At 40.2% G+C, this 19,848-nt stretch overlaps 1 protein-coding gene across 1 annotated transcript in view; it reads left to right on the top strand.

The window, feature by feature from the left end:
• rspo4 (R-spondin 4) overlaps positions 1-19,848 on the top strand; it is a 32,826-nt gene that overhangs the window by 9,700 nt on the left and 3,278 nt on the right. Inside the window, exons 3-4 of the mRNA XM_058632020.1 lie at positions 1,203-1,340; positions 5,432-5,626. Of these exons, the coding sequence (XP_058488003.1) occupies positions 1,203-1,340; positions 5,432-5,626 (333 nt within the window). The remainder of the gene's footprint in view (positions 1-1,202; positions 1,341-5,431; positions 5,627-19,848) is intronic.

Below are 19,848 nucleotides of genomic sequence, written 5' to 3'. Positions count from 1 at the left end.
AGACATGAGTGCAACTTGCGTTTTTGATTGGTAGAGGGAATTTGCACTCTTTATGGGGTTTCCTGTTTCCAAACATCACTGGGTGCATGAATGAACAGAGGAAGAGGAAATACTGCATTAAACTCACACACACAGTTTGGTGCACAGGCATAAAGAGACGAAAACTGTGAGTGTTCAAAAATATCAGTTGACATGAGATAAACTTAAAACACACACACACACACACACACACAACGTTTGTCATGTAGCATTAGCACGTGTGGTAACCCTGCTTTCGAAGCCACAGTCCGTCTGTATCATCTGTAACTGATTCCCAACCTGAAGCTTCAAACACATGTTAAACACAGAATATTCATTAATTTGTTCAAGGCTGACTTAACACGAATGTTGGGTTCCTGCAGTTTCATTTTAAAAACACCCACAGACATAAAAGCCAGCGCTGCGATCATCGGTGCCTTCAAACCGGACTTTACAACAGAGGACGACTTAACTTAACCGTAATATCAGGAACATATTACAAGAGGAAATATAGTCGCTGAGGAAACCCTGTCCAAAGACAAACGAAACAATTCCCGTCTCACAATTCCAGTATTAAAAATTGAACTTCAATGGGAACCGCCATTTTAGAAAACCCCATAAATGTTACAACTTGTCAATGGAGCTTTCGTGAATACGAAACGGACGCAGCTTGTTGGTTTACATGTCACTATTTGACGTTTACCTGTTTTGTGGAATTTCCAAAAGTCCTCATAGCATAGAAAAAGCAAGGCCATTCGTCATAACTGACTCATTAGCATTTTCTGATTCCTTCTGTACATTTAAGGCATAATTTTGAACTTTGAGCCAACAAACTGACATTTCTTTTGAAGTGTGTACTCTTTCCGCAGCTCATATAAAATTAGATTAACTTGGAAACAGACATCCCCAAGCCCCACGCCAGTATCTTTTTTACATGAGAAAACAGAAATATCCTACATCACATTAGAAGATACCCTTTCACACATGCCCTCTGTTTTCAATCGGTGGGGTTGTGCCGCCTTCTCCACTCACCTGCTTTTCACCTTCAAGAGCAAAGTGAAGGGTGACAAAGTAAACAGGAGACTTTAGTTTTCCCCTGATTTCACTCGAGACAGATTTATGACAAGAGCAGATGTTTTGTATTTGTTTATTGACCAGATGTACTATGGTCTTTCTCCTCTCAGAGTGCCGCTCTTTGGACTGTGAGCACTGTTTCAGCCGGGACTTCTGCACCAAGTGTAAGTCTGGCTTCCAGCTGTACAAAGGCAAGTGTATGACGAGCTGCCCAAAGGGAACATTCGCTCACCAAAAGGACTGTTTAGGTAAGTGACAAATGCATCAATGCTTATGATTGTCCTGTCATTAAGACTGTGTTTATGTGATTGAAAACATTCAAATGTTGATAGATGTAATACTGCATACCACTGCACAGTCAAATCTTCAAACAGAGGGAATAGTGTTTTTTTTGCCAGCGATGTGGAATGGTTCCGTACAGTACATGTTTTTTGGGTTTCCATTAGGAATAGTATTCAAATAACTGTCCCCAACCATTTTGGTACCCTTCATTTGGGGTACCAAACACCCCGACAGCCTGAGGGCCGGGCTTCAGGTCGATTACTACACAATTACCTTGGACTCGGGTCGGGCTCGGCCTTTTTTCTTTCCTGCCAATTTGAAAGAATTCAAACGGCAACACTTGAACACAGTGATTCTCTCCGCGCTCACCCTCCCCGCTCCACGTCACCCACCGAACTGTTACTCAGATTCACAGACCACATTATCCCACTGCCGTCACAAACATTAGATACTGGAGAACAAGAGAGGAAAGGCAAATCACTAAGAGTAAGTTTAAAATCAAGTACAACCCTTGACGACGAGCCGACCTGCAATATGCAGCTGCTGTCGCTGTATCGCGCCCGCTCACTTCAAAAACAAAATAATCAATTTAACAACCCAACAAATGTGTCAAAGTATTTCCTGAATAAACTTAATATTGAAAGGAAAATTAAATTGACCTACTTACACCATTAAAAGTGCTTAGATACGACTGCACCCGTCTCAGTCCTCAAGTTAAATAAATTCATAGTCCAAACCTAATTCATTAAACCACACTGAACCCCCCCAATTAACCTATTTTAATGTCTGCAACATTAACGGCCTACCTGTTTGTTATGATCTGGGTTCGGGCCTGAACATTCTGAAGACCTGTCGGGTTGGATTGGGCTCGGGCTCCATCCCCTATTGCTAGGGCCCAGATTCTAGGGAATCTGTGCCTGGCCACTGTGCAGGCCACTAGGATATGGAGGTGGCAGAGCTGAAGATGCTGAGATTTCTGTGTGAAGTGACCACGATGGACAGGATTAGTCATAAGCATATTCAAGCGACAGCTCAGGTTGAATGGTTTGAAAATGGGAGTCAAGGTTAAAGTGGTGTGGTTTCGTGCAGAGGAGAGACAGTGAATGAAGATGGATGGCCTGGTCGGAGGGAAGGAAGAAGACTACAGAGAAGGTTCATGGGTGTTATAAGAGAGGACATGTTGGTGAAACAGAAGAGGACACAAGGGATAGAGCAAGATGGAGGCTCTCATGTGCTCTGATGCAACACGATGGAGCACATTTACATTAAATTATGAGTTTGCAAGCCAGAGGGTGGCTCACTGCCAACATCATCTTCTATCTGTGCTCTGGGCCTGTGAATGTTTTTCATATCAACAACAATGCAAAGAGACCCTACGCCCCGAGTCCACCTGCGGTAAATTCAACATGTCATAACAAAGTCTTATGCAGATGAAAAACAGCCAGTCATAAGGTTGAAGGACAGGGTTGAATCGAAGCGCAGATCGGTTGAAAACTACAAAAGTTACCCTGCAATTCCCACACTTAAATACAATAAGGTTGGAATTTGAAGGACACTGCGTAGAGATGTTAGAGATGCTAGGCTGAACAATCATGGAGGACAGGCAGTGGTAACAGAGACGACAAAGAATCTGAGGATCACTCGAGCTGAGCTCCAGAGTTTCTCAGTGGCAGTGGGAGAAACCTTCACAAGGTGATTGACGCAGTACCAAAACCGGGTCTGAATACTGATTTCACTGTAATATTTCTTCTTTATTGTGTCATTATGGGGTACTGAGTGTAATGGTCTGGATTTATATTGCACTTTTGTAGTTTTGATGACCATTTAAAGCAGCTTTACACTACAGTTTTGCCATTAACCCATTCACAGCCATATTCATACAGCGTTTCTCTATCATACCCATTTCCTGGCTGCAGGCACAGCCATTAGAAAAATATGATTGTAGTACAAGACTACAACTAAATTAGTATTTGCTTAATGGACTGAGGACACAATTACAAAGCAGCTCTTGCAGAAACCAGAATACATGTATCGTCACATGACAAGGTAACTTGGTCCATGACATACAGACACGGATGTAAAGGACAATGATATCAGCACGCCAACACTAGAGAATAATCATGTATACAATTACTTCCCATTTACCTCAAGACTCAAGACACATGACAGTTTGTGACCTGTGTCCTATTTTATTTGCTGTTTCAAGTTACTGTCTCTTAAGAAGTGGGTGACCTCGAAGCACATTGACCCCAGGCAGCTATAAAATGAAAGTCCTTTCAGCAATATCTGCTACAGTGAAGAAAATCTGAAAGCTTTAATGAACAGCAGACCTGTTCCTGCAAATGCCTGTCCTTTTATCTGCCTCTCTGGCTCCATCTCTTCCATGTTTCATGTGTGCATGGTTGAGTATTTCAATGGTTTTGGTCTGTGTGTTGTTTCATTTTTTTATTTTTTTGTGTCTTAGATCAAGCCATTTTTCTTGAATTAATGCTTATTGATGAAACACACCTGTTTGGGAAACTACACTTTGTAAATAGTTGAAGAAACAAGACGAAATCTAGAATTAGTTCTATAATACGACTTTCAAGTAGATCAAATTCAGGAACGGACATCAAAGTTCTAGAAGTTTGTATCGCATTAAATACCGCTTTTGGTAGTGATGTCCAAAGTTTTGTCTTGAAATACTTAACATTTTTCTTCCCATTTTTGTGTGTGAGGACTCATCTGCTCCATTTCTTCCTCTCATCATTTATTTTTCACGTAGCTCCTTTGCAGTCGGGAGCCAAACACATGATTCCTCTTAAAAGACTTCAGACAATTTTTCAGAATTTGTCTTCATATCTCTTTGCGAATCATGCCTCCCTTCTAAGTAACTGAGATATATCGTCAAGCTCGATAATGACTCAGTGCTGTTCAGAGCTGCAGATTCCCGCCTGCACATTCTCTGGCAATACGGTTATTCCTCACAATCGCGACCGTGTCTGCTTTAAATGATGACGTCAGCGTGCGGGTGCTTTTCTCAAGAAAATGAAAGTCGCGGCTTTCCTTTTCTGCCACTGACAATAACAATTACAACGAGTCGGGAAATGATTGTCCAGTCATGACTGAGGCTGCTGGTTGTTTTCCACTATGGAAATTCTAGCGGGCGACATCATTCATCAGCATCCAGCCACCACGAATGTAATGTCAGGCAAATGAATTCTTCAGGCGACATTCATATTGTAACCTGACAATGAGGTTTCCAGAGGTCTGACCAAAACATTTGCCTCAATGTGTTTATATCACTCTTGCATTTCTCTAATTCGTTTACTGCATGGAATGAGGCACTAGAGGATTTTCAAATCTGACTTGCTTTCAAAAAAACATTGGGAGACCAAACACAACAATCCTTGTAATCTATTATCAGTGTTTTAATCCTGAGTGAGCACAGACTGGACCATCCAGTCAAAACGCAGGACCACACACTTGGCGTTTAATCAAACTAGTTCAGGGAGGAGATTCCAGGGATTTGGGATCTCTCAAAGAAACTTGCATGATTTAACGTGACTTCAGAATGTAAACAGACATGGAGGCGGACTGTCGGCGCTATCAGTGCCATGTTTTGTGCTGAGAAACGCAACAAAAAAAAAAACTGTGGATGAAGTCATGGCTGAGAAGACGGAATCACACAACATCCCTTTCCTGGTCAACTCTCATTGGTTAACGCGCGATTATTGTGCAGTCGCTTGAGATCGCAAAGACTGTGATGCATCCGATGACGTTAAAATCTCGTCTGTTAACCACTCACACTACAGGATTATCAGCCTGAAATCGGAAGGTACCCATGATTGTCAGATGGGCCAGACCGGGACCGAAATCTTAGCAATATCCTCTAGTGTGGTGCAGGCTTCAGCTAAAGCCATTACTTTCAATTAGAGAAAGATTGCTGGCACTCAAAAATCAAGAAAGAATAGTCAGGAGCATTTATATTTAAACAGTATCACACTTTTCAGGATCTGGTATTGTGATGAAGAACTTGAAAACGTCTGAATGAATTTTGATGTGTGCCCTCTTTCAGAGAACTGCCTCTTTGCTTTGCTGGGAGAGTGGAGCGAGTGGAGCGTTTGTGTCCATAATGGCGTCACTTGTGGCTTCAGATGGGGCATGCAGACCAGAACCCGGTATAGCAGGACGCCAGAAGAGAAAACAGCATGGCTCTGCCCATCACAAAATGAGACGCAGAGGTGCAGAATGAAGAAAAAGTGTCCCACAGGTGAGGAGAGAAGGACGGTGCAATCAGTGGGTGCAGTTTGTTTGTTTTTCTGGGAAGGGAGGTTATGACCTAAGGAAGACAATGGTAGATTTTGGTGGTGCTCCGCACATGGAATCAGTTTTGAGATTGGCGTTTACACACTGCTTAACGCAATCCGAGTGCTTTCTCCAGTTGATAACCTTAAAATATGTTTCTAAGAAGCATTGTCTGATACAACTGAGCATTTAACTGGCTTATTGTGCTGGACTGCAAACATCTGTGGATGCCCTGCATTGTTTGGCCGTATGTTAAATTCTGTGCCGACACACTTGTGCAATTTATAATGCCAACTAGGAGAGATAAATGCCAACATGTGTTACTTAACTCTTTGGCTGATGAAAACACTTTCCATCTTCCAGAAAACAATAACACGGCGATGCAGTGTTGAAAGGCAGAGGGGCACCTTAAAGGCAAATTTCACTCTTCAGAGTCAGACTTTGTTCCGATTGTAAAATGGCACACACAGTGTTATGATAACTGTTGGACACTTTCACAAGATGGAATGAGGAAAAGAGATTTCAAGTAGTCGGAGCACGACTTCACTGAATTCATGAGTCTACACTAAAAAGGCAGTTGTCCTGTATATTGACTGCCTTAGCAGAGATGACTAATCTCTTCTTCTGCCTATACTCAATCTGTAGAGCTACAAGATGTGAGGGCTTCTAGTTTGACCTGACACATATTCCTACTCGGTAAATAAATCCAGTTGTCATCTCCGACTTGAATATTGTGTCAGACTGCCACTGTGTGCTGTGTCTGAAGAAGCCAAGATATTTGCTATTTGCTAGTAACCCCCATAATACTGTCTGCTGCCGTCAGACACCAGCCATCATTCGTTGAAAATGAATCTGACAATTTAATTGAACATTGTGTCTAATCTCTTTTGAGAGTCTTTTGAGATGCAACACAGACTTTACCTCAGCTTCTGTCTTGAGCACCAAAACAGAAGTGTTACAGATGGAAACTAAAAAAGAGGGAAGTGATCATGACGAAAGCACCGGCTTGCATGTCTTCCGCTCGTGGATTAAAACAAGGACTTGTATTTCTTTATGTTGGCTGCTCCATTGTGAGATAGTATCTTAAATCATCACACATCCTGATCGTCATCAAAAGGTTTTATGCTTTTATGTTACTTCCATCCAAGGACATCCAGTCTTGTGGATTTGCTGTAGAAATTGGAATAATCATGTCCAGAACATAATCCTCGTCATGTGTTCTGTGTTTCTGAGAGTCCAGAGGAACCTGAAAATACACTCAAATATTTTTGCAGCTCTATTTTGTGGAAATGCTGTCAGCGCTGGATAAAAAGATGACTGATTATTTAGTTGACTTATTTTTAGGTCTTCATTAGAATGAGATACAGTGGCTGGCTCTTGTTTTTAACCCTGCATTGAACTGATGATGACGTGATACGACCGCATATTGAAAACCCAGCCTGGCAGCAATTTCAACTCTCCCTACGAAACTAACTTGTTTATTGTACGGTATTTTATTCCTCTTCACACAAGCAACACAAGAAGCTGTGAAAACGGTTAAATGGTCCAGGGGAATGTACAGTGCCATGGTGCATTTAACTTTTTCCAAACTGGTGAAAATGCCAACAGTAATTTCTCTTTAAAGCTCTGCAAATATTTTGTTTTTAGCTTGTATGCGCAAGTGTGCGTGTGTGTGTGTGTGCGCCTGAGCACACGCTTGTGCGTTTTCCACGTCTTCCACAATGGAAGGCATGTCATTTAAGGTAATTATCATTATCATTGTCAGATCGTATGTCCGGTGGCATTAGTGGAGAAAGAAATCTGATCCAGCAGAGTTTGGTGCAGGGATCAGGCCAGTGAACCTAATAACACACATCTGGGATAAAAGGGTGCTGTGGCATCTTCCTGACATTCCACTGTTGTTCCAGATTAGATGGCTCTAGTCTTTTTAATTCCTGCTCTCTTGTTGTCTTATTGTTTTCAGATGATGAGGAAGGACATGGGTCTCATCTCTCTCCTTCTCTCCCTCTCTCCCTCTCTCCTCTGTTTCACTGATGGCAGCAAACTGTTGTGGGCTAACGTAGCAAATAAGTTTGTTACTTATTTTCCTGGTAATTTAGCAACATCAAACAGTTCAAATGTGTCTTGGCATGGTATGCATATATCCTTTTGTATCTTATCAGTCTTTTTCAATGACTAAAGAATCCTTATCACTGGTTCAAGTGTTCTGAAGAGCAGTTGTAGTAGTTGCAGATGGTGATGTCCTGGCTTGCTACACAAATGTGCACTCCGGTTTTGGTCAGAAAAGTGTGCTTTGAATTTTCTAACATTTGCTATTTAGCACTGAGCTCAAAGGAAGCTCATTTTACTAATCTGGGCCTGGGAAGAAATTACGAATCTCTTGAAACAATAGACATATAGTGTATACAGTAGGCGGTTTAGCATTTAAGGTTTTAACCCAAACACAGTCTTAGACTTGTTTGATTACTTATTGACCAGCCAGATGTGAAGCTGACGCCTATAGAATCCCTGTGAATTGACATGATGTGAAATTGCAGATTTGTGTTAAAGCAGAACTCATATTTCTAGAAAATGTTTCAATATGAGACACGTACAGTGCAGAGAATAACATCAACCTACCTTTTTTTGTATCAATACATTTGACTTCACCTTGTGAAATAACATACTTTTTGTGCTTGGTTTACAACAACACATGCACTGAAAACGTTCATTTTACCCCACTGTTTGTTTGATTTAGCTACATGTCATTAAACATTAGGACTTCATTCAATGTCCCAGTGCAGCGGTTTCCAAATTGGGGTCCTAGGGTATAATGTGGGGTATGTGGTGTAAGCATTATTACATTTAAATAGACATGTAGTCTGAGGTGCCCACTCTCATTGCCAAAAAAATATGCATAGGCTATATTCTGACTGTAAGAGATTTTATTTGATGTGTGCTGCGTGCGTGTGTGTGTGTGTGTGTCTTTAAGTGTGCAGGAGCAGAGGGTATGTGGCTGGCGGGCAAATGTTTGAAGGGGTAAAGGTTTGTGAAAAGTTTGGGAACCACTGTTCGAGCTCATTAGCTTATGACTAATTTGGACTGGAAAAGACACCTGTGAAAGCCTGAGCAGGATCGGTACTATGGAACTTCTGATTTCAGGTCAATGCCAGAAAAAGACTAAAAAAAAAGCACAAAGCAAACAAATCCATAAAGTTAACCAGGTGGAAGTATTTAAATGAGTGGATGTTATGGCAGACGTATAGCACAAACACTGAAGACGGTTACAGTTTTGTTGGAGGAGACAAAAAAAAAATTAAAAAAGGTGGGAGAATGAAACAAATTTCAGCACTTTAAATAGGGAGCACATTAACCCATGCACAACAGGATTAAAACAGCGCTGTCCCTACCCACATGTGGCTAATTCCCTTCCCCTGGTTTCAACTCCAACTCCCAAGATTATGGAATTTAAGAAAAAGGTTTTTGTGTCTCACAGTCTATAGTTAGGTATTCAGCTCATAAACATAGCAACCAAAACAAATGATAAGAGGCGTTTTAATAGTACAACCCAAATAGCAGCCCATGTTGCATTTTGTCCACATGTTCACATCACATAGATATACTGTATCTATATTTATTTTTTGTGCAACGACTTGTATGGCTGCAGACACATGGTCGGTATTAGTGTGAAAGCTTATTAAGTTGTATTTATGGTGGTGATAATCTAGACAAGCTGATTCTACTCCCCTTCAAGGAGAGAGCGTGGCAGTGGAGCTCTTATTTAGGACATAATGCATTTACCCTGCAATAAAATTAAAAGAGTCTGCATAGCTGGTGTTTTATGATGCAGTGCAACACAAACGTAAACTGGAGGAAACGGTGGTATCTGTGGTCCAAGTGCAGCAGCATACGTCTATGTTGGGCCAAAACAAGTACAGCAGAACTCCCCCTTCAAATATCCGTACATCATTAATAGTGTATTAGTACTGCAGTTTATTGTTCCTTAAAGTCTGCAAAGTAAAAATGAGCATAATGATATGAAAGCTAACTCCCTTGTAGCCTCTGAAAGCTTTAAAGAAAGCAAAGCTTAATTCATACAAGCAACTACTCTTGGGAAGAGAATACGACTGCAGCTGTGCAGCAGTGTTTAATGTACTACAGGGAAAATTTAAAACAAAAATCAAGCACAGACTTGGTATAATCCACAGCAAACTCATGGCTCGGCACGCAACAGCTGGCAAACCAGAACTAAGTTTAAAACACATTACAAGGCTGAACACATGCATGAGCATGGTGGCAAACTGGCATCACAAAGTCTCGGTGTGTGTGTGTGTGTGTGCCCAGTCCATTAAAACTATGAAGCTTTAAAAAGCACAGGCCTCGTTTAAAAATATCACTAAAAGCTGCAGTTTAAAGGACTCCTGCCAGTTCCAGCCCATACATACAACTGTTCACTACAGCTCATATTCTCAACATCAAGATTCAAACATATCTACTTTATCAAGGTTCTGATGACTCGTGGGTGGCATCCCATGTTAAAGTATAAAAAAATACACAAAATATAATCTTCAACATCATGTATACAGACAGGCCAATTGCTTGCAATATGGGCAACACAGGGCCAAGAATTTTGACCCTGTCTGGGATTTGAACACACAATCGTCGTCCCGATAATGGGGAATATTACTCGATGAGAGAGATCAATGATGAGCAGCATTTTCAATATTTCCGTATGTCTGCCACGACTTTTAACAGCTTGCTTTGCCAGTCAGCCCCTCGAATCAAACCACAGCGCCTGTGAGTGAAGCCGAGCTCTGGCAGCATGTTTTACAGTAGTTTTACTGCAACTGCATGTTGGTTCTTCATCGTTTTCCTGACTGATCGTGGACTATTGACTCTAACTGCCCCCATGATTTCCTGTAGCATTGCTCTGTTTCGTCTGTGTCACCGTAAGCGTCCCTGCTTGGCGCACAATAACGGAAGCAGGTCTCATAGTATGGGATTGAATGGGATTTTCTGTCTCCGCGAAAACAAAGGCAAAACACAGAAACAGATTGAACGCTGCACTTATGTTCATGTTGCACTCTCTTCTTGTACACTGGACTGTAATTCATAAGCAAGCAGCTACACCTGTGCCTAAAAATTCATATGCAAAAAAAAGTTTTACAGTATAGTACATCTACAGTTTTACATTATATTACATTATAGCCGTGCGTAAAACCGCGTAATGTTATTATGCCACATTATTGAATATATTTTCACTTAATTTTGCAATACAACGTAAACAAATTCGCCACATTTTCAATAAGTTATTCAATATTGTGATTATTAGAAGATCCACACAAGTTTGAGGTTTTCTCTTTAAGGATTTAGCTATAAAGCTGCTTTACTGGCAAATCTAAATGAATCTCTGGAGGAATGAGAGTGAGTGTCTGAGTGAGACATTGCTTGCTCAGAGTTATTCACACTCTGTATCCTGTGATATTTAAAAAAACAAAACAAAAAACGTTTTGTTCACACAGACCACAGATGTTTCACTGAGTGTGTGAAGAGTTTTGAAAATGTCTACTTTGCTTTTATTTATTAGTTTTATTGGTTTGTTATCATTTTTTTCCCCTATTTCCGTGTATCTAACAATTGTCTCTTTTGTTTTTATGACCATCTCTTATCTCGTTTTAACTGTGTGTGTTTTTTATGACTTCCTGTACACTCTCTTTTCATGCTGGTGAGCCGAAGGCAAATTTCCACCTTGGTGGATAACACAGTTCTATTCTATTCTATCGCGAAATGGTTTGTCGTCTATGAAAAGGGAGCACTCAAATGCAGAGTTTGGGAGGCAAAGACGTCCATGTGGTCATAGTGGAGTTCAGCGGGCGACCTTTTAAAACGAGACAGGGCAGTTGGACAAAAACATCACATGTGTTTCTGTGTGGGAAACGGCCTCCTGCCGTACGTCTGTCCCTGTCGCGCGTACATGTAATATCATTTATACAAGAGAGCGTCTCCCGCAGCTCCAAATTTTCCTACTCTGGTTGTGACACTTTCTGGAGAAGCTCCATGAACAGAGACCGCGTGTGTGACTCTATCAGACATATTTGTGGTGGGACACAATTGGTGATATTATCCAGATCATATTTTTGTTTGGGGGGGTGGGATGTTGTGAGCTCATTTTCTGGTCTGGTACTGCGCAGTAATAAAATTCAACTAAGGCCAGGGCCACACTGATGCGTAAGCAGTGCGTCTGTGTCCTTGGCACACGTTAGAGCAGCCACACTACGCATGTGAGCTCCAATAGACTTCTCACCTATACAGCTAAACTGCAGCTTTTACAGCAATGTATCACATCCAGTGGGATCTAATTTAGGTGTAAAAATGCCAAAAAGAGAGCATGGCCCAAGACCTCGGGCATCCTGTCTTGAATCACTGTGGCCGCGATGTCCAAAACTGACTCACCCAAATCATTTCTTCACGGAAAGACCACGAATAGTGGTGTAATATAGGTGTTGATAGACTGGACAATAATGCCAATAATTAAAGATGTAACTTTTGTATTGACAAGAATTGCTAATAGAAATGATGGTAATAAATCATGGTTTAGTGACATTAATAATAGTGAAGTAAGTAGCGTCACACCCTGATCCGGCAGACAAAGGACAGAGAGGAAAATCGTTCATTCATGAAGTCCAAAAAAAAAGGCAAAACACGTCAGCTTTGGATCCTGCAGAGTCAGAGGTATACCAACAGAATGACAGAATGAGGACAGAGAGAGAACCATAACGTTAATGACTCGTAGTAATGTGAGATATGGGGAGGGGGTGCTCAGTGCATCATGGGAGTTCCGCCAGCAGTAACAGAATCAAGGATGAGGGAGGCTGCATGTAATGAAACACAGGCAAATAAATAGTTTCCACAAGTGCACAAAAAAAAAGGATTTATTTCTACAATGGAAGTATTTTCACTTAACAGCAAGTTTAGCAAGATCTACTGTAAATTTGATAACAATTTTGAAACATTTGCCCAAATACTTGGACAAGAGCAGCATTCCAGTGGATTTAGTGTCAGATAAAAATGTTAAAATCAGGATTATTGGCAGAAAACCAATACATTTGTAAATTAACTATTGGTAACTTTACCTATTTCAACATAATATCAAATCAGGTTAGGATTTGGTTAACTGTTATTAACTTGTTAGGAGACATTGCTCGATCTGCACTGGTGAGTCAGTCTGGCTCAAATGTCCAGGTCTTTTTCTTTTATCACAGTAAGAACAGATGTTCATCAGATAACATAGAGGGTCTTGGTTCGGGTCCCAAAAAGCTTTTGTCTTCAGCAAAAGGTTTAATATCTAACTGAGAGTAAATCATGTTACTGTGAGAATTGATCCAATCATTTTGAACTCTTTTCCCACGACTGCATAATGTAATTGTACCATTTGGCACGAGTGGACTTTTTCAAAGAACGTTCTCAATTCATACGAGCATCTAAGAGGAACTCATGACCTTATCCCAGAAATCCAAGTACAGCTTGAAGAGTTTGCGACTTATTAGTCATGTCAATTGTACAACACAATGTCTCTTTCACATTCATTTTTGGGCATATTTTGGGCACTGAATTACATTACACGCTATCTGTACAGTGTAGACATTTATGGCCTTTTCATGCGACATCACATGGATCGAGATCTTACAGTGTAACACGACACAGAAGTACATTTTCCCATGTATCATATGCATGAAGTTATCACACAGTAATCCCGCTGCAGACGTATCCTAGGGGCGACTAAACCCCAGCACGGCAGGTACCCATTAGAGAACAAGTAGCTCTGTGCAGTCTATCCTTCAATGTCCTTAATGTGTTTTAGAGACATGCCTAAGTGAAAGATAGTAACTTTTGTTTTTTTCAACCCTTTCTTTCTGAGGCGGCTGTCAAATTCGTGTTTATAGAAATGAGAAAAGTGTGTTTCTATGTGGATTCCAGGCAATTTCATGATGTTAAGTGTGACTGAGCATTATATACTGTATAATATAAAGTAGGGGTGGGAATCACAGGGTAACTCACAATACGATACGATACATGGTCCACGATACCAATAATATCACGATACAAGGATTCTGTGATAATCAATATATTGCAAGACAATCATATAGCGATATGTCACGATATCTGTCCAACTGAAGTAAAGAAAAAACATTTAAAGTACAGGATTTCTCTCTTTATTCACAACATAGAGAACAAAGTCTATGTATTGAACGTGGATGGGGCATCTCTTAACACTATTCCAATGATGATATTTAGCCCTTTGAGGCTATTCCATAGGCAAATCAATAAATATATTTATGATAAAAGTATCCTTCGGGTGTACTAATATATCTCAATAATAAACTGATATACCTTGTGAATATCTTGGTTCAGAATTTAATACTATTTGACTGAGTCTGGGGCCACCCGGTTGGTGTAGTGGTTAGCACTCTTGTCTTTGCAACAAGAAGACCCCGGTTTGAGACCTGGTCGGAATAAGGGCCTTTCTGCATGGAGTTTACACGTTCTCCCTCTGTGTGTGTGTGTGTGTGTGTGGCTGTTTCCTCTGCGTTCTCTGGCTTCCTCCCACAGTCTAAAAACATGCAGATGTTAGGTAAATAGGACTCTAAATCAGGGGTGTCAAACTCAAATCCATCGCGGGGCCAATTTTAATAAATTTGGAGTGGTCACGGGCCAAAACAAAAATTTATTAAAAAACCTGTTTTAATTTGGCTTGTTTTTGTCTTTCCATTAGAAATCTGTAGGAAAAAAGACTATAGTTTTGTATTAAAATTATTTCTGAAATAAATAGATTTTATAGATATAAGTGTATTATTTAAAAATTAAAAATGTTGTTCTACTTTGATGCTTGCTCAAACATTACCTCGAGTTGAAAAATGTTGGGCTCGATCTAATTTTTAAGCTATGATATCTGATTAAAATATTGTCTAAACATAAATGACCAAAAAATTTAAAAACGTGGTGTAAAGGTAGATTGTACTCTTTGATTACCGACACCGCCTCATACCACAAAAGAAATACCGTTTTTTTTCTTAAAGCACAAACATATTTCCATTTTTCTTGAAACACTTTTTTTATCTGCATCAATCTTTTACCTCCTGAATATTTAAGAATCATTTGTGGATATTTCTCAATCTGCTTAATCTCACTTGTAATAATAATTAAACACTAATTCAAACACTGCGATCCATTGGCGGGATGCTGTCATTTTGCGGATAATAACATAATTGCCATGCATCATGAAAATGTAGTTTATAGTCAATGCACTATTTAAAGCAACATAGATTTATTATAAGGCAACTTTTTAGTGCTTTCAATTAAGCACTCGCAGCCACATAAAATGACGTGGTTGGCCACATGTGTCCTGGGGGCTTGATAATGACACATGTATATTAGCGAAACAGGCGCTGGCAGTGGTCATTCGTTATGGCCTCGTGGGCCAAATATAATTATACCAGAGTTTGACACCCCTGCTCTAAACTGAGCGTGAGTGTAAGTGTGAATGGTTGTTTGTCTCTATGTGGCCCTGTGATGGACTGACGATCTATCCAGGGTGCACCCCGTCTATCGCCCCCTGTCCGGCTGAGAATGAATCATATCTTTAAGTGACTGAAGAGAAGAAATGTGTTTCTTGTTCAACTGTTCGTGTCAATAATCCTTTAGATGTTAATGTTGGTCGGTCAGTCAGTCAGTCCGTCACTTTGGTCTACAGATTGAATTATCACAACAATTATTGGACGGCTAGATGTGACATTCGCACCAGTTTACATTATTGTCACCAGATGAGGAATTCTTAAGACTGTGGTGATCCCCCAGACTCCTTCTCTGCACTGTCACCAGTAGGTCGTACTTTTAACTCATACTGAGAATTATTTGAGCATCTAATTGTCACAAACGTTTGAACAGACACTAATGGTTACCAGAAGAAGAGTCCTAAGCTGGTGGCTGTCTTGATCCTGTGCAGGCTGATCGAGCATCATCATGATGTTCATATTTGTGGCTTTCAGATAAATGCCTCAACAACTTGGACGGACATGTGGTGTCGACATTATTGTTCCACTCGGGATACATTGTGAAAAGCATCATCCTGTGATGTTTTCCCAATCATGCTAAATTAAAACACAAACGTGTGCTAAAAATAACACTGAAGTATAACTTCAGCAATAATAACAATAATAATAACATAAATCAAATTTCAATTTTCTGGGGATGTGGATGGTGGCCAAAGGAAGAAATTGGTATATTTCAGAGTATTGATACTGCGGGAAACCGAGCGGCCTTAGCAGGTTTTGCATTCTCTGAATTAGGGCTGACCAATTTTATATAATTATCTAATTGTGATTATTTTGACTGAAATTGCGATTTGATCAGCGATATGAGAGGAAATGGCAATTTTTACATAATTATTCTCATTTTCATTTGAATAATATATTTGAAATGATTACTGTGTGATATTTGTGCAGATCTGTGAGAGACAAAGACGTTGTCATCACTCTGTGGAATATGATGTGTATAGGTCATGTCAATATTTCATCCAAAAATGCTAATTTGACGGACATTTTGGCTTTAAGAAATATTGCGTCTCGTGATTGTAATAAAATACCAATCAATTGTTCAGCTCTGAATGCTTTTTTTTAGTAAGAAATGTCAAACATAACAATCAAATTTATTTTGTCTTGACATGATGTCCACTGATCATGTTATAATCCACTTTGTTTAGATTTTTGTTTGTTCTGTACGATGTAAACACAGTCATGTGCTTAATGTGTTGATTTTAGTATGTTTCATAATTTGTTTTTTTTTGTTTTACCTGAAAAAAAAGGTGAAAATCATTTTCGAAACGCACCATAATGTAACATTATTGTTATCGACTTCCCCATAAGCATTTGTAGCAGAGTACGGCGGCAATCTCTTCGCCGTACAGTCTCCATTCTCATACACAAACGATAACTCATTAGGAAATTCCATTCATTGCAATAACAGCCAAACCTGCCCATGGACCATAAATTTATATCGACTGAAACGTTCACCGGCAGTGTTGGAAACAGCCGAATGGTCTTGGCGCGTCGTCCTCAGATCAACAGTATCCTGCACTGATACTGGCAACACATGTAAGAGTGAAGTGTCTGTTTTCAATGTCTAACAGAGAAGTTGACCCTCTGGTATATTCTCCAGACAAAAAACTGTGTCCACTGAAGACTTTGTGATGTGCTCATGCATTTAGTGTCATGGCTTTATGACAGCTTTATGATAACCCTAGCCCGCCACAAGGACAGTGCATGTGTGCATCTGTGTGTACACGCATAACTATATATTTGTATGGGTGTGTGTGAAGTCGGCCTGCGGTTGCATTGTTGTGTGATGAGCGTGGCTGTTTTCCAGGTTGCGTGATTCATTTAAGATGAGTGAGGGATGAGTCGCTCTCGCAGAGCAGCTATCCATCTCATTGTAAAGCTCAAGACAAGATTTTACTGTAATAATACATACATTAAAATACTAACTTTTGAATTTTGGCTCATTTTGTGGGACAATTGGAGGATTTATTGGGTCATTGCCACCTTGAGCCTAACTCAAAAGTCTTAAATTGTCATTATGACGTTAAACTGATTGCACAAAGTAATTTGTATTAAAACAAAACACACACACACAATGCCATTCATATTGGGCCTCTATAATTGTTGATTTTTTTCATCATATTATTCTTTTTGCCACCAGGACAGGGTTGTCAAGGAAAAATGCCAGCATGAAGAAGAAGCAGAAGAACAAGAACTGTGTGATTCTGTATCGAAAACAACCTAGTATATTTTACACTTATTATGACCCAACACCAGCTCTGAGGAAAAGTGTTGTTGCTGGGTTAGGGTTAGGGCTACTGCGTCTTATCGGCAGTGACCAAACAGGACAAAAATGTGTCTGCTGCCTCTTTAAAAGAACATTCATTGATATTCAGTAAGAAGCTACAGTCAGTCAATGATTCAGGATCTAAAGCTTAATAACTATGCATTGCTTTAGTGGCACAATAGTTAAATAAAGTACTTTGAACCTATAGAGGAGCAAGGGCAAAACTGCTATTACGATAATAATAATTAAAAAAAAGTCCCTATAGATCACTTAAGACTGAGCTTAACCAGTCGGCAAACAGACATATTTCACATTTTCTGTTTCTCTGTTTCTTTGCATGGTGCGCACACATTATATGAATATCTATATCTGAACTTTTCTTAGGGTTGATATTGAGGAAAATGACATCACAGTATATATTGTTATGATTTATTGCCCAGCCCTCTCATAGAGTCATGCGGGAGATATGAAAACAAACATTTTTTTTCAGTAAAAACAACCGATTTTCACTGATGATTTTCAGAGCAGTAAAACACTAAACAAATCGGCTCTAAGCACCGAGAGAGGCCTCTCGAGGGCCGATGTGCACAGAGCTAACGCAAAACATGTGAGCGTGTAGTTATGTCAGTAAGTATGACCGTGCATACATCTACAGCACATGCTCACATACAGTACACGGGTCTGTGAACACTTAGTGTGCGCCGTGTGGATGCAAACACACAGAAAGACAAGCTGCACGGGCATTTTTGGGAAAGCCGGCCTTCGTTCCCAATCGCCAGCAACAACATCCAAAATCAAAGACACTGCCACAGCATCGTTAACGAAGGACAGCTTATAATAATGAAGAGATGGCAGCGGAGGAGAGGAGGAACTTTCATGGAAAAGTAGAGTAGGAAACAATTGATTTACGGAAGAAAATAAGAGACGACGAGGGGATTTAAAACCTCATTTGTGAAAAAGGGCTCTCTTATTACTAATGAGGGGCAGATGACAGAGGGGTGCGAGAGTGCACCATAACTGTGGCTGAAACGAGAGAGAGGACGATGTCTGACAATGTAAACACACAGAAATTCACCTCCGCCCCTCAGCCCCCGACACGAGAAATAAACTAAATATTATTCAAAGCAACATGCGAGAAGCAATTGCTACCAATCACCTGCACGGAAATAAGTTTTCATTGCTCCACCAGTGGCAACAATGTCATGCCAGCATCTGGCCTGAAATCAGGATGTTTTGGATTAGTTTGTGGGTGGAAAGTGGGAATTCCACCCAGCCCCGCCCCCCTCTACTGTGGAGCTGCCTAAATGCAACCAGTAGACTGAAATGATGGATACCAGCTCATGTTAATGATATAAAACACAATTCCCCATCTGCGCCCGTCTTTATCTGCGTCATAATTTAGAGGTTATTCAATGTCAAAATCAACAGAGACCACCCAGCTGGATACAGTTGGGAGCCAATCCTGGTTGAGATTTTAGGGAGTAACAGTGTAGACACACACAGACACAAACAACCATTTACTCTCACATTCACACATAGACTGGCTGTGACCTAACTGTGGGCGGAAACGACCCAGAGAGAACCCACATGCCCACGCGGAGAACAGGCGTATTCCACACAGACAGACGCTCAGTAGAATCGGAATTTTAAAGGCAACCTTCTTGATGCGAGGCAACAGTGCTGGTCATTTCGCGAAAAAAAAAATAAAACCGATGAATCTTCTGTCCTGTTCAGTCGCCAAGATTTCAGTCTGCTCATTTTCTCCATTCTTACCTTTGAACATTTGCTTTTCTTTTTACTCTTTGATGCTATAAAAAACAAAATCATCCTTCAACTTTTAAACTTGAGCCAAAAATACAGAGGCTTCTCTTCTTTATCACGGTAGACCATCATCACGTTTTCTATATCATTCACATTTCTTCTTCAATAGCAAGAGGCAGCTCGTTTTACACACACACACACATATATATAAGTTTGAGCATGAATTCATCTCATCCTGATGTCATGATATTTTCACATAAATCAACTACATTTTCACTTCTTTCAGATGCATTCAAGACTTCTGAAATTTCAAGAAAAAAAAAAAACATATTAAATCAGACATATCTTGGAACTGTTGCATCACATCAGATCCCTACTGAGGAGACTATAAAAGCTTTTTGTTTCCGCACACTTGGGGCCAAAATTTCCTCTCTCAAGGCAGCAATCCATCAGTGAGAATTTTTAACTGACACTGGTTAAAAGAAAATGATATAAAAAAAAAAAAAAAAAAAAACACAGCCCATAAACCAGCAGCTCGCATCACGCATCACCGTGTTTACCAAAAAT

The sequence above is a fragment of the Solea solea genome, chromosome 6 (genome assembly GCF_958295425.1).
Source record: "Solea solea chromosome 6, fSolSol10.1, whole genome shotgun sequence".
Classification (NCBI taxonomy): domain Eukaryota; kingdom Metazoa; phylum Chordata; class Actinopteri; order Pleuronectiformes; family Soleidae; genus Solea; species Solea solea.
Note: the sequence above shows the minus strand (reverse complement) of the source record. Positions and strands in the feature narration are given on the sequence as shown.